At 40.3% G+C, this 14,831-nt stretch overlaps 1 protein-coding gene across 1 annotated transcript in view; it reads left to right on the plus strand.

Moving 5' to 3' along the window:
- The window catches only part of map4k2 (mitogen-activated protein kinase kinase kinase kinase 2), a 41,391-nt gene extending 34,089 nt beyond the window's left edge, over positions 1-7,302 (plus strand). Inside the window, exons 21-32 of the mRNA XM_080742361.1 lie at positions 329-413; positions 498-577; positions 2,206-2,266; positions 2,379-2,502; positions 4,072-4,133; positions 4,879-4,982; positions 5,098-5,275; positions 5,857-5,925; positions 6,021-6,107; positions 6,801-6,871; positions 6,975-7,030; positions 7,180-7,302. Coding sequence (XP_080598487.1) covers positions 329-413; positions 498-577; positions 2,206-2,266; positions 2,379-2,502; positions 4,072-4,133; positions 4,879-4,982; positions 5,098-5,275; positions 5,857-5,925; positions 6,021-6,107; positions 6,801-6,871; positions 6,975-7,030; positions 7,180-7,267 — 1,065 coding nt within the window. The 3' untranslated portion in view covers positions 7,268-7,302. The remainder of the gene's footprint in view (positions 1-328; positions 414-497; positions 578-2,205; positions 2,267-2,378; positions 2,503-4,071; positions 4,134-4,878; positions 4,983-5,097; positions 5,276-5,856; positions 5,926-6,020; positions 6,108-6,800; positions 6,872-6,974; positions 7,031-7,179) is intronic.
- Positions 7,303-14,831: the final 7,529 nt, after the last annotated feature.

Below are 14,831 nucleotides of genomic sequence, written 5' to 3' on the forward strand. Positions count from 1 at the left end.
CCTCAACCAAGCTCCCTATAAACAAATAATTGTGTATATATGCTTTTAATTTCATATTTAACAATGCACATTATTTTAGAGGCCAATTGTATACCAAGTCAGTACAGTATGTACAACTAGCAACTTCCTCCTCTTGTGATGCCATGATTTTTCATACCCAGACAGGTGCTTTTTCAGCAGTTATGGAGAACGTTTATCATTTCCAGTCTTTTCAATATAATTATTTTTTTGAAGCAACAGATATTCATAGTAATTTACTTTATCTGTTGCCCTACGGCCCTACCTTAAATAACTTTGAGTGACAACGTTGATATACTGGGTTTTGCAGATGGGAGCATGCTTTTCTAAGGTCTTCAACGGTTGCCCCCTGAAAATCCACTGCGCAGTGACTTGGATTCTACCCAAGACGAAAGGTAAAGCTAATGCCATCACTACCGTCAAGGGGAATTATCCTGACGACCGAGCAATGAATTCAAGCGTTGTATTTTCATCCCTAGATCAGTACCTAATTCTGGGAGCAGAGGAGGGCGTCTATATACTCAACCTCAATGAGCTTCATGAAGACACACTAGAGAAGGTAAAACAAATATTTAACAGATTTGTTTCTACTTAAGGTTTCTTAATGGCTGTGGTGCTGCTAGCAGTTTTCTACCTGAACAAGTTAAATCACATTCACTGACGCACAACCAGAATAATTTGTATTGACTAAGGAATTTGTGTTGGTAATGCGTCTTTATTTTTGCAACGGTCTAATTAGGCAGAGGTTTAACTTAAATAAACTAGGTTCTTTGTTTGCACACCTACACTATTAAAAACCCTAAGTGACAGTAGGAGAGAGCCTGAATGCATTCAGAATAAACAAAGAGACTCATCTTGCACACTGTCTATACTTGGAATTAAAATATGTATTAGAGAAACATGCCTACAGCATTTTGGTCCTCAGGCAAAAAAGCCTCTTTCAGTCACCTGCGTTTAGAAAAGCTAGAAAGAGCCATTGCTATAAAGCCTCTTTTTAGATAGTATAACAGAGAGATCGGATGACACGCAAAAAGATCCTGAGCCTCATTCAAACTCAAGAGTGTGTGCTACTAGCGAAGCGAATATTTTTCTCATGTCCAGTGTGAATGCCCATTCTCTTCTCTACCTGACATACATATACAGGAAATGTATGTACCGTATCTTGTTAAAAGTGTTTGGTAGAACACTCTGCTCTGTGAGCTCTTCCTTTGGGTACATTGGGCACACTGTGCGTGTACTGCTACCTGTGAATTGCAAATTCATTTATTATTTAGTGTACATTTTGTATTTTTGGGGTTCTTAGGTATCTGTTTGTGTATCATGGATGTTCTATTTTTGTTGTGATGTCTTGTATGTAAGCAAGGATTGTGTAATTTTTTATTTCTGCCTCTTGGCCAGGTCACACTCGAAAAAGAGATCATGTCTCAATGTGTTTTTATCTGGTTAAATAAAGGTTAAGAAAAAAAAAGGAAAGAAAAGAACCTTGGGTTGTATAGGTAATAGCCATGATCTTTCATCTTTATCTGTTGCTTTTAAGCACTGTGATCAAGGAACCAGAAGCAGTGATTCCATTCTCTCTCATTGTATGATGAAACAAATGGCACTATTAGCATGTAAACAAATTAAAACAAAGCAGGTTCCATATTTATAAAAGGTTATTTAACACCTATTTCATCATTATCGCTCTTGTTACACTATCGATTCGTGTTGTGCAAGAGAACTTTTCTCAATGGTACTATAACATGAATTACAGCCAGAAAACACACTGTTTAAGTCCAAAAGTCGAAATCTCTGCGGCTTTGCCCAAGAATAAATGTAGCATTTTATTTCACCTGAAGACTGAGTGCCTCTGTAATTTCTTTCCCTATACAGTCTGCATCACCACAAGCAGAACTTTGGGTCTTTTTTGCTTCCATGAATTACAACCATTTCACTTCCCTCAAATCAAGTACCATATACTATTCTTTCTAGCATCTGCATTGTTTGTGTTAAAGTGTATTTTTGAGACTTATTTTGCCAGGCAATGAGAGTGAATGATCTTGCTTCCACTTTCTTTCCTCCCAGAGCACAAAAGCAACAGAAGCAACAGATCAAGAAGATAATTGACATCAAGTCCAAGTTCTTTACAACCCAGGGTTCTACCAAACTTCCTAACATTGTTTCATGTTAACCTCTTCCTTCCTGCAGTTGCTGCCCCAGAGGTGTACGTGGCTCTATGTTATGAACAACGTTCTGATGTCTGTATCAGGTACAAGACCATTCAAGTGAAATCGTTATCATAACAACAACACAAAATACTAAAGTCATGCTCGAATTCTTCTCAACGCTGTATTTTTCCACCTTTCCTTTCCTCCGACCAGGGAAATCGTCACAACTGTATTCTCACAGTCTGTCAGGGCTGTTTGAGCAGAGAGGTCATGTACACAAGAAACACGGCAGCCTGTCTCTCGGCCACAACCGCCTCACTGAGAGGATCAGCCCAAGGTAGGACACTTTATTTCTTTCTTTTACAGTTCAGCTGATTGAGAGACAGTTGATAGCTAGAGATGCAACCCAGGTTAAACCAGCTCCATTGGTTTGTACGTATCCAGAGACACCTCAGTACACGACAAGCCTAAGCCACATCATAATATGCCATTTTTATAAACGCAAGCACGCACGCACGCATGCATGCACGCACGCACGCACACAACAAACAAATCATTGCCAATCATTGGACAATGATGACAGTAATGTTTCTGCTGTTCCTTAAGTTTTGCCCTGGTTTGTGTTTTTATGCCAGTGGCTGCAGCATCTGAAACTGTGTTTTGGATGGCTAATAGGCTATAGGGTCTCTAATAAGCCTAGGTTTTGTTGACTGTGTTGTGTATTTCTTGAATGGAGGGAAGCTTGCATCGACTGATGCGCTGGGTCCTCACGACCTTACGCAAAGCTTTGCGGTTGAGGTCAGTGCAGTTCCCATACCAGGATGATGCGTTCAGTCAGGATGCTCTCTGTGGTACCTCTGTAGAAGACCCGTAGGATCTTGGGTCCCATGACAATCTTTTTCAGATGCCTGGGGTGGAGGAGGCATTGCTGTACTTTCTTCTTCCTCTTGTTCAGTGTGTACATCCCAGGTGAGTTTCTCAGTGATGTGGACACTGAGGAATTTAAAGTGGCTGACCCTTTCCTCTGTGGTGCCATCAATCTAGATGGGGGTGTGCTCTCGGTCCGGCCTCCTGTAGTCCACGATCAGCAGGATCTTGAGCTCTTAGCTGTTTGCTGACTCATCGTCAGTGATTTGGCCTATCTCTTCGTAAAGTTGGAGCTGTGCGTGGCCACACAGTCGTGGATGTAGAAGAGTATGGGACTCATAATGCAGGAGGCATTGAAGCCCATAAAAAACCACCTGGCGTCGCTCTGACAGAAAGCCCAGGATCCAGCCGTTCAGCCTGGGGTTGAGTCCTAGGTTTCTGGAGCATACTGTAGATTGTGTACCCGAAAAACTTGCTTGAAACATTAATATGTGCCACAAAGACAGTTGGTACCTGTATCTCAAACCAATACTTTTAAGTATGATCATGTAGAAAAACTAAGACACATTTATTTTATGGAGAAAGAAGATAGCAGGAGCGCTACTGGTGTCCCTCAAACCACCGGTGCTCATGAAAGGGAATACAATGAGCAAAAAGAGGAAAAGATGTGCCACAGAGGCACAAAAATCCAGGTCCAGGCACTCAGGTGGATTTAACAATAAAATGCCTTTTTTAAATGGGCTAGAACATTATTAAAAAACACCAACGCGTTTCGGCAAACGCCTTCTTCAGGGTGTTACTGAACAAAGACAAGATGTAGGCCTAATTATAGGCCTACCAGGTGTGTCCACAGAGAGGACCTGCAGGCTGCAGACTGATTTTTTGTGCCTCTGTTGCACATTTTTTCCTCTTTTTGCACATTTATTTTATGTTTTTATTATTTATTGTATATTGGGATGTTAACAGGAGGATGGTCATAAAAGTTAAGAGTCCTGCTCACGTCTTGACTCCAGGTGTTTCTTTCTATTGTCTCCATCAGCAGGAAGTATGCCATATCTGTGAAGATACCCGACACTAAAGGCTGTAGAAGATGCAGTGTAGGTAAGTACAGGAGAGCTGGTCATGTTGAATGAACCTTTATTCACATTCAAGCACAGTACTTGGCTGCAAACGACATGTGATTGTAAGAAGAGCAGGGTTCCTACAGAAGTATAGAAAAGAGTTTAGTCATTTCCAAATCTGTATGGAGACTATTGGCTAATAACTGCACCAAATTCACACATCCACCACCAAATTATAATTGCATATACCGTAGGCTTGCATCACAAATAACATTGTGACAAAGTTTGTCTAAACATTCAAGTTATGCAGCGGTGTGGTTATCAGAAAAGTTGAACTGTCTTTCCTGCATAGGGAACCCCTAATTGTGTGGCTGCACTGTTGTACAACAAAGGCAGTGATTGATTTGTATGAGCTACTGCAGTACCTACTGCAGTTGTGGCTATGGGTGTCTAAGTAGTTTGATCGGTATGAGGGCATTGTCCCTTTGAGTATCTTAAATACCAATCCCAATGATGTTTGTTAACCCTGCAGAACCGTTTTAACATTTGCCATCAGTTGACTAACACTACTGTTAAGTTCCAAAAATGTAATCCTCATAATGTGTGTCGATGTCGCACGCGCAATACATCATGAACCACCTAATCACGTCACAACTGTAATCAAATAGCAGAAGATGAGCTGCTTTAATGGTTATTACAATATTACCAACAAGCTGTGGCATTATGATACAGCAAAACACATTATGAGAATACCAAAAACCCTCAGTGTTTTGTGTCTCTCTCAGCACGAAACCCTTACACGGACAGTACATTCCTGTGCGGCGCTGTTCCCTCTGGCCTAGTTCTTCTCCTGTGGTATGAGCCTCTCCAAAAGTTCATGCAGCTCAAGGTCAGTACCGAGCTGTTTCATTTTCCACTCCATCAGTAAATCCTCATATTTTGCTTTGTATGCTGTGTACCTCGATTGAGCCTCCTTCTGTCTTTGCCTCTTTTTCAACATCCAGAACGTAGCGGTGAGTCTGCCAGAGCAGCTCCCCATCTTTGAACTGCTGGTGCTGGTAACGGATGAGTTTCCACAGCTCTGTGTGGGGGTGAGAGACACTGCCAATGGGAAAACCCCCAGCAGCCAGCAGCTCAAGTTTGACATCGTAGAACTGAACGGCACACCTAATTCTACTCCAGGTATGGGGTGGGCTATTAGCCATGCCTTTCTAAAGATTGATTTATGCTCTGATGAAAAAGGTTTTCCAGTTAAATCGACATGCTATTTTTGTTGAGTGGGAGCTGTTCCCATTAAGGGCTGGGAGCTGTTCCCATTTAGGGCTGCAACTATGAATTGTTTTTTTTTAGAGATTACATTTTAATCGAAGCGTATTTATATTAACAAATTAGCGCTAAATAATTCCAATAGATCTTCTGATCAACTATTCATGCTTCGTCATACAATGGTGTTACCCAAAAATGTCCAAAATAGACAATCTACAAGCTCACAACGCATTTTACCTATAATGACATGTCGAAAATGTGTAAGCCTATGACAGGGTGAAAGGGACAGACCGGGTGGGCGTTCCCTTTTCTTTAACGACGATGGCTAGCCAGATTGGGGTGAAAGTGGTTAACTATTGCAGCCCTAAAAAACAACAACAATTTCTATTTCCCCCACAAAATGTATTCTTTCATTAAAATTGATTATTTTTTCATAATCAATTAAATAGATTAGTTATATTAACTTCTGATCTCTCTGTATTGCTCTCTGTCTCCAGACAGTGGACCAGTAGGGGCAGTGCAGGTGACCCAGCTGGACAGAGACACTGTTCTCATTGCACTAAAACGTGAGTCACGAAACCTAACTGGACCTTTTGAGCAGGCCTGCCATCTTTTATATTAATTAATATACTGTATATGCGTCCTTGTCTTTGTTTCACAGAAACCGTTAAGATTGTGAACCTACAAGGAATCCCGAGCAAAGAATTGGCTTCTGAGATGGTCTTTGACTTCCCCATTGAAACGTTAGGTACAGATCTCTCTGTGTATAAACAAGAACACACCACACTGTCTGTGATATTTGAACAACTGTAACTTTTATGTTTTAACTACCGGTATTAAAAAAAATAGCAGGTATACAAGCTCTACAAGCGCTGCACGCTTGTAGATCTGCTATTTTTGAAAAATGTTGAAAACTTGTCTTCTAAATACTGCTAGGGTTTCTGAAAAATGCATGTTTCTATGTCCGTGGTTCTCAAACCTTTTCATGTCAAGGACCCCAAGAATTGTATGTATTTGGCCGCCGACCCCCAACTCGAAATATCATCTATCGGGGTACCCCCAGAAGCAAATATTTGTTTTACAAATTACAAATTCAATTTATTTTTATTTTTTTCAAAAAATAGCCTTTGAGCTTGTATATCTGCTATTTTTTAATAGTTAAAGCATAAAATAATGGTTAAAGCTGTTGAAAAATGAAGATGGGATGTCCTAATATTCATTTCTCAAGTTCCTGAGCCTCAAAAAGGAGCCAAATCCACACAAGAAGTACCTTTGTGTGCGCCTTCAAGTAACACACTCACGTGACATCGACTCCCTTCCCCTTTTGGCTCACGTGCACTGTACTAGGGCGTGAGGTCACTATAGCTAAAAGAATGTTGTCTGTTCATCTACTGTAACTGTTTTAATCGAAGTTCTTTTACACTGGCTTGTATTTTGGTAGTTTGTTTACAGGACAGCGTACTGGCTTTCTGGAAACACGGACTCAAAGGGAGGAGTTTACACTCGAATGAGGTGAGCATAGATTTTCTTCCAGGGTGTATTATTATTATGAGTGTGTGTTATTGAGACATTAAAAATAATCTGACTTCATATAAATATATACACATATTTGCAGGTTACTCAAGAGATCACAGACGAGACTCGAGTATTCCGAGTTCTGGGAACCAACAGGTACAATATGTATAGATTTATGTGCCAATGTCAAGTAGTGCTGAAATGTGGTGGTGTTATTTTGAGACATGGGAATTCACTGGAAACCATCCTGGATGAGTTATGCCAACTTGATATTGAAAATCATTGTCTTTTTGTCCTTGCAACAGGGACATTGTCCTTCAGAGCACACCCACAGAGGACCCCTCAGCTTTGAGCAACCTCTACATCCTGACTGGACATGAGAGCAGCTACTGAGAAAATAGATGAGGGAGAAAGGGAAGGAGCAAATAGACGCTGGCCGTGCTAAAGACAAAATTCGGTGTGAAACACGGATATACGCAATGGATTCAGAAGGGCCAAAGCGAGCCCTCACTCTCACTAAAGGTTGTGTGGGCTGGACCAACACCCAAATGAACCCCACGAACACTCGGTTGTGTGTGGCATTGGTTCTCAAACCTTTCAATTTCAAGGACCCCCATAACTGTGAGAGTGTGTACACATGGAACCGGTTTCATTTGTACACTCTCAGAGTTACAGAGCTTTAATTGTCCATGTGGAACCCCCTCACAGAACCCTGAGGGTCCCTGGACCCCACTTTGAGAACCACTGGTGTATGGCAAAAGGGAAACAGAATTCAGTTCAACACACACTATCCATACACTTGTGTGGAATGAAATGGCAGTGTTTCTGGAAGGACTAGTTTGTTTGTCATTGTTTTTTTAAGAGACTTTTCAACATGCTTACTTGTGAGTTTCTAACTTGTGGATGCACACACGCTATTAAGCCTCTATTGCGTATTTTTCCCATTTCTCCCTTTACCCATAATGCAGTTGGGATAGCAGCGGTTCCAGACAGCAACAGGAAGTGGACTTCAAAGACCGGAAACACAAAAGCAAAAGTATTGTGGCTTGTGCTGCCATTGATATTGCCACTCAAACACAAATCGGCACTGTCAGGCAAAAACCTTGTATGTCCAGAACCGTTACTTTTCAGGAAATGGTGAAAAGAACCTGTGTTCCAATAGATTCAATGTCGTTATTAGTCACAAGTTCTTGTTAATACTTTTGTGTTGTGAGCTTGTAGATTGGCTGTTTAGCTACTTTTACGTGCGACACTATTATACTTCAAAGTACAAAATATAGGGCATTAATCTATGAAAAAAAAAGTATATATTTAAAAGATTAAATATGGAGATACGAGGTTTCTGCGCACTCCCAAAAAAATGCACAACACTGGGAAGCAACGTCATAGAAATTGAGTGCTACTAAATTCTAATTATATTTGTTTGACTACAATTGTATTGCAATTCCACTGTATCGGAATTGTGATAATTATGCGTGTGGCAGTATTTACGTCCAAAGAGAGGACAAAAGATGTAACACTCACTCATCCCTGAGATATACTTGAAAGACAATGTGCACAAAGCTATTTGATATATTATATGTTTGTTCTTGTTGCCACTTTGTCGTAATCTCTTAGAGAATATTCTTGTCTGGCTGAAAATGCATCGAGGCTCTGAGGGGGAGTTTGTAAGACTCACCATGAAGCTAATATTTTTTTCATCCTTTGAGCCAAATCATACGTTGCCATAGATCATACATGGGCAACTGGCAGCCCGGGGGCCACATGCAGCCCCCACCTTCACTTAATGCGGCCCTCAGGTTAATTACCGGAATGCTGATATATTATTGATTTCAGCTGTTATAATATATAATTCCAAACATGAGCTGCTTTAATGTAATTCCATCAGTCTATATTAGTAGCTTAATGACTAGTATAGTAGTATTAAAATGTATTTTTTTTTATGTCCAATGTATTTGTATTTAGGTTCATGAAGTTAACATGAGTATATAGCCCTAGGCTAACTAAATGCGTTTGAAATTGAATCAAAATGTTACATTTCAGGATTCCAATTAAAAAATAACAAAAAATAATTCAGGATTCCAATTCAAAAGAGGCAAAAATAGACGATGCGATGCGTTTTGAGCTGCTATTTTTGCTTCTTTTGTATGAGATATGACAAAGTAGGACGTAGCAATGTGGCCCTCTGGAGTGAAGGTGGAAATATAGTGTGGCCCTCGCCATCATCAAAGTTGCCCACCCCTGCCATAGATGGAGATGATGGAGGAACCAAGCCTTATGAATTTGGTTTGGTAAGTTGTCCAAATAAAAGCGTCACACCCACTTATGACGTTTAGAGTTGCGGTGATTAACCATTTTGGCGTACATTCCTCCTGTAAAGTCAATAACATTTGTTTCTGTACATTACAGTCTGTAAACCGTCTTTTTTCCCCCCCACACATACGTTTTTTCAACAATCTATTGGCATTGTGCTTTAAACAAGATAACGGTTCATATTTCAATACTTTTATGTTACAAAGATGAAACTACGCCTACGAAGATGCTTCGTAATCATTGTCAATTTTAAGTCTTATTTATGACATATCAACTGTTCTAATCTTGTCTGAAACTAGGCATGTTGAAGTGCTTTCTCATTGCTGCAGTATTTTCAATTGGGTACGTTCTTGCGTACGTTCACACATACAAGCCATTTGTCTTGGTTGGTTGCTCGATATTTTCACACTATATCAGGATAGAATAAGAAAAACACGTTTTAAAACAGAAGGATATTAATAAAGAATGCCAAATCTGATAATAGTGACGTATGCATGTTTCTGTTATTCAAGGTTCAAGATTTTACGTGAGAAGGACCTGCCCATGCCCAAGTGCCTTGGTAGGACAGCATGGTGGTGAATTTACAGCAGTGATTATCAAACTATTGAAATTCACGTTCCTCCAGTTTGATATGCATTTGACCACGGACCATTTGATACGATTTTTATCTCTGGGACCCCGATATACATCGTAAAATCCTCAGTATTACCGGGAACCCTGAGAGTGTACAAATGGAACCAAATATTGTTCTACTTGTAGACTAGGTCCACCACGCCTCGCCTCCTCGCACAGAGGCTAAGGTGCTAGGAAACGACATGAGGATGGAATTTAAGTACCTGCTATTTTCTTTTTCTTTTCTTTTTGGGGAAAATGTCTACATCTTAATTTGTACTCTTGAATTCGAAAGTATTTTTAAAAGCATGTAATTTTGAATGCTACGCAAGTACTCCAGTACTTTAAGTGAATAGTGCGGTATGCTATGTATTCCTGTAGGATTTCTTTGCTAAAATAGATTTTTTTGCTGTTTTGGCTTCTATAGGGACCAAACTATCAGAAAATGACGGGGTTCAAATTTTCATACCCCTCCCTCATTTCCTGGGGGCGGGTCACTTCAGTTTTGGCCCTATTCGGCTATGTATCCCCAATTTTCCATAGGTTTGTTTGCTAATATCGTTTTTTTTTTTTGCAGATCTTGGTTCTATAGGGTCCAAACTATCAGAAAATGATATTAGCACAAAAATCCTACGGGAGCTGTTTTTTGGACATAGCATACCGCACTAGAACTTGTGTTGAGTAATATTTGACCAGGAGTGGCTATTCGAATGAGTTGAGTGTCAACTTTAAAGTCGATGAAGAAACGACTGAGGAGTAGGACATCACAGGACCACCCTGAAACCCTCCTGCTAACAGCTGCAGATGAAAAGATCCTGGAGACCTCAAAGGACAGGACGACAGAGAAAAGATCTTCTCATTATGCAAGGTAGGATACCTGATCCACACCAAGCAAATAAATACCTTATTATTATAGACCTTGTGTTCTGGTGAATATTGTGAGTTTGATACTTTTATCAGGCTTGCTTGACAGCATTGGATGGATGTAATTTCAGCCATTAATACGGTTACAGAAATTGATTTGATGATGGAAGCGATTTAATACCCATCTTTAATTATAGAGGGTATGCACGTGACATCATCATCATACCAGGAAGTTATGCGGGAACGCCTACTGAGTGGCAAAACAAATTCTTTCTGGACTTGACAGCCCATACACCTAACAGAAAAGTCCTATCTGATTGCATTAAACAACGTTAAACAACGATAAACTCACTTTGCCACTCGATGTGCCACTCGATTTGCCATTCATTTTATGCATGTGCATACCCTCTATAACCGTTCATTCACTTACAAATGAATATCTCTGTATGATTGCATGCACTGACCACACCCCCCACCCCGAGTGGGGGTCTGGGGGTCCTCCCACAGACATTTCTTTTTACATATTTTGTAGATGCAATTTTCTGTGTTCTGGTGATTTTTTTTGGAGGGGGAGTTTGATACCAAATGAAGGAGAAATGTCCAGAAGGAGATGTGGTCAAAAAAAATCAAGGAGGTTCCAGGGTTGGCAGCCCTGGTTACTCCTATGTGCGCTTTTGACCGCCCCATAGCCTACAACACCCAAACTGTCACTACATTGTCATAAGAAAAGTCATGCACTCTTATTTTGTCAAAAATATGTTTGTCATTTAGGCCTATGTCATACTGTACAGTTATCAGAACTTCACACTACTGTACCATTTAGCCAGAAATCATACTGTCGCTAAAAAGTGCATACAATACTGTAATGAAAGACATCATCCTAACATTATTAAATTACTCTAATGTTCAAAATATATCACATGTCATACTATAGCTTTTTTTGTTCAAAACTGTAACAGACAAAACACACCTGTCCAGAGTGTCCATAACCTCAACACAACCTTTCAATATTATTCTAGGTCGTGATTAGCCATTTATTGACCTTTGGCTCCCCCTAGTGTCCTTTATGTGTCACAGTCCAATTAGTTTAGAATACTGTGACAGACCAATAAGCATAGTCTGAAGGTCAGACAAGCTGTGGCTGTACCATAGGGGCTGTACATATGGGAGAGAAACGTAACTAATTGACTGCTTGAGGAAACAATTAACAAGATGTATTTTAGTCTGGGACAGCCCTAATTTTACATGGAGACTTGCTGTCTGTGCTATAATAACTGGTGGACAAAGAACTCGATCCCAAGTACTTGACAGTGCTTGAGTTAAAGCACTTGACAGAGCTTGAGTAAAGTGTTCAAAAGTATAAACTACAAATCTAAGTATTTTAACAGTACAACGGTACAAATTGACATGGCAACTTCCACTTGTAGTTGAGTAATATGTGTCCAGGAGTATATCTATACTTTGACTCAAGTAAGGCTACTTAAGTACTTTGTCCACCTTTGGCCAACAGTTGTTGGACCACAATGTTGTCCCCACATAAAATATTAACTGACATGAAATATCTGTCATGCATGCCAAGTCTAACAAAAAAGATGTTTGTTAGATAGTTAAACAGTCCAATGGTTAGGGTATTTTTTTCCCCTCTCAGCCTTTGCACTCTTCCTGCCCTCTGTTTTGAAATTGCATGCCAAGCCAGGAAATCTCTCCACACACAATAGGCCTACATTTTTTATACACAATAGACCTATACACTACCACATGTGAAGGAATTGGAATGTTTAAAACATAATGTAAACACAGTGAGGTGTGTGTGTGTGTGTGTGTGTGTGTGTGTGTGTGTGTGTGTGTGTGTGTGTGTGTGTGTGTGTGTGTGTGTGTGTGTGTGTGTGTGTGTGTGTGTGTGTGTGTGTGTGTGTGTGTGTGTGTGTGTGTGTGTGTGTGTGTGTGTGTGTGTGTGTGTGTGTGTGTGTGTGTGTGTGTACACAGTTACAGAAGGTGTAGAGTAAATCTAACCTCTGAGCATTGCCTTGGAGGCGGGCTTGATAGACACACTGGAGGAACAACACTCACTCACACTATAAGAGCAAGTACACACACACACACACACACACACACACACACACACACACACACACACACACACACACACACACACACACACACACACACACAAAACTCACATGTGCGCATGCCAAGGCAGAACCCTATCCATAAGTTAACAATTGCAAATGATGGTTCAGAAAATATTCGTGCAATTCAACATGAATAAATACTGTACATTGGACAGATTGTGAATGTTTTTTTAAGCGTGTGTACAGTATGTGTGTGCAATAGGCCTACTGTAGTAGTAGTAGTACAACCTCTCCTGTCTGCCTTGCCTTCAGGTGTACATTGACGTCATCAACCTGGCTCCACGCCACAATTAAGCTCTTTATTAAGATGTTCCGCGGTTCCATAATATGACAGCCTCTTGAGCTGCAAAATGAAGTTGCGTGGTGTTGTGCTTGTCCTGTGCATCTGTCTCCTAGTCTGTGAGTATTCAACATCCAGCATAGATTATGTTGTTAGTACTATCTGGCTGCTTTCTGTTCACTTTGCTGTCACATTGTTAGACATACTTTGGTTTTACCTTGTTGTAGACAAGGTTTATTTTAACTGTCTCAGTCTGTTGGTTCTGTTATCTCTCATTTAAAGACTTGTTGGTTTTGATTTACTTTAGTGCTATGGTTTCTTTATGGTGATGATTATTAGTTATTGCTATTCTTTTGGTATCCCCAGATTCAATTTGATTCCAATTCTTTGGGTCATCATTCAAAATCAATTCTCTATTCAAAATGAATCCCAGTTACAGTAATTTGAAGACATTGTAGTGTAGACATTGATCTGAAAATGTCTATCATTTGATGTTTTTGATTTATTAAGCCTACTTGCTGATACTTTATGACTGATGTCAATATCAGTTCAGTCATGAACATTCACGTTACAAGTAGATTTAACCATTTATTGCAACAAATGGAATACAGTTGAACTCGGTGTTAATGGCTCCGCTCTTAAGACGTTCCCTAAATTTCTCTAAGCAAAATCAGGGAACGCTATGCAAAACCTCCCAGAGGTACCCAATCAGGTTAACTTGAGTCATGCAAACTCGAATGCAGTTTTACATTAAAGCAATAGAACATTGACATTTCAGTTTACTTTAGAGCCATGCACACATGAATTTCAGTAACATTCAGTTTAAATGTTTGAGTAATGCAAGACTCAGACTCTAAGGTGGAGACTGGGGCAGTGTAGGCAATCTCTGCACTGCAGCAGTGTGTGGCAGCAATTGAAAAGCAGAGATCCAGTGTACGAGGGAGCTGTATTCAAACTGACCACCTTGCTGAGGGAATGAGGCGTGATTGGTTTGTGAAGAGCATGGCTGATTGAAAGTAGCCTCGCATCACCAGACTTTTCACCACGGAGGAAAGCCTGGTATTTGTTCTAAATCGAGCCATGTGATCCGGTTTAGGAAAAAAAGTGGTTCTGGTGGTCGGATCCAATTTGCGTCGCGAACACATAATGCAAATCAATTTGTTTATTCTCGCTTGTCCTGCTACGAATTAGAATAAAAGATGAACTTACAAATGATACGAAAAGACACAAAACAACAGTATATAGAGGGTATGCGCATGCATAAATTGAATGGCAAATCGAGTGGCAAAGTGAGTGGCAAAGTGAGTTTAACGTCGTTTAACATTGTTTAATGCAATCAGATAGGACTTTTCTGTTTGGATGTATGGGCTGTCAAGGCCAGTAAGTAGTTTTTTGCCACTTAGTAGGCTTTCCCGCGTAACTTCCGGGTATGATGTTGATGTCACGCGCATACCCTCTATTTGAACCAATTAGAAACTAGGCACGGCACCGGTGGTTCTGGCCACCTGATGACTACAACATGGCGTATACGGTAGTTATTTCCCCTCCCGCCCGGATCAGAAACCCAAAAATGTTATTGATCCCAGGCTAGATAAATGCAATCCACAGAATGACAGCTGATTACAGCTGAGCCGTATGACTCCCATGCCCTGCAGTGATGCTTCATTCAGCTTGCAAATAATACATAGCCTACGTTAGGTCAACATGAACTTCATGCAATTCACACACGTCTGTTTACCTTTTGCAAATGTGTTCA

The sequence above is a fragment of the Nannobrachium achirus genome, assembly GCF_963921795.1.
Source record: "Nannobrachium achirus genome assembly, chromosome: 14".
Classification (NCBI taxonomy): domain Eukaryota; kingdom Metazoa; phylum Chordata; class Actinopteri; order Myctophiformes; family Myctophidae; genus Nannobrachium; species Nannobrachium achirus.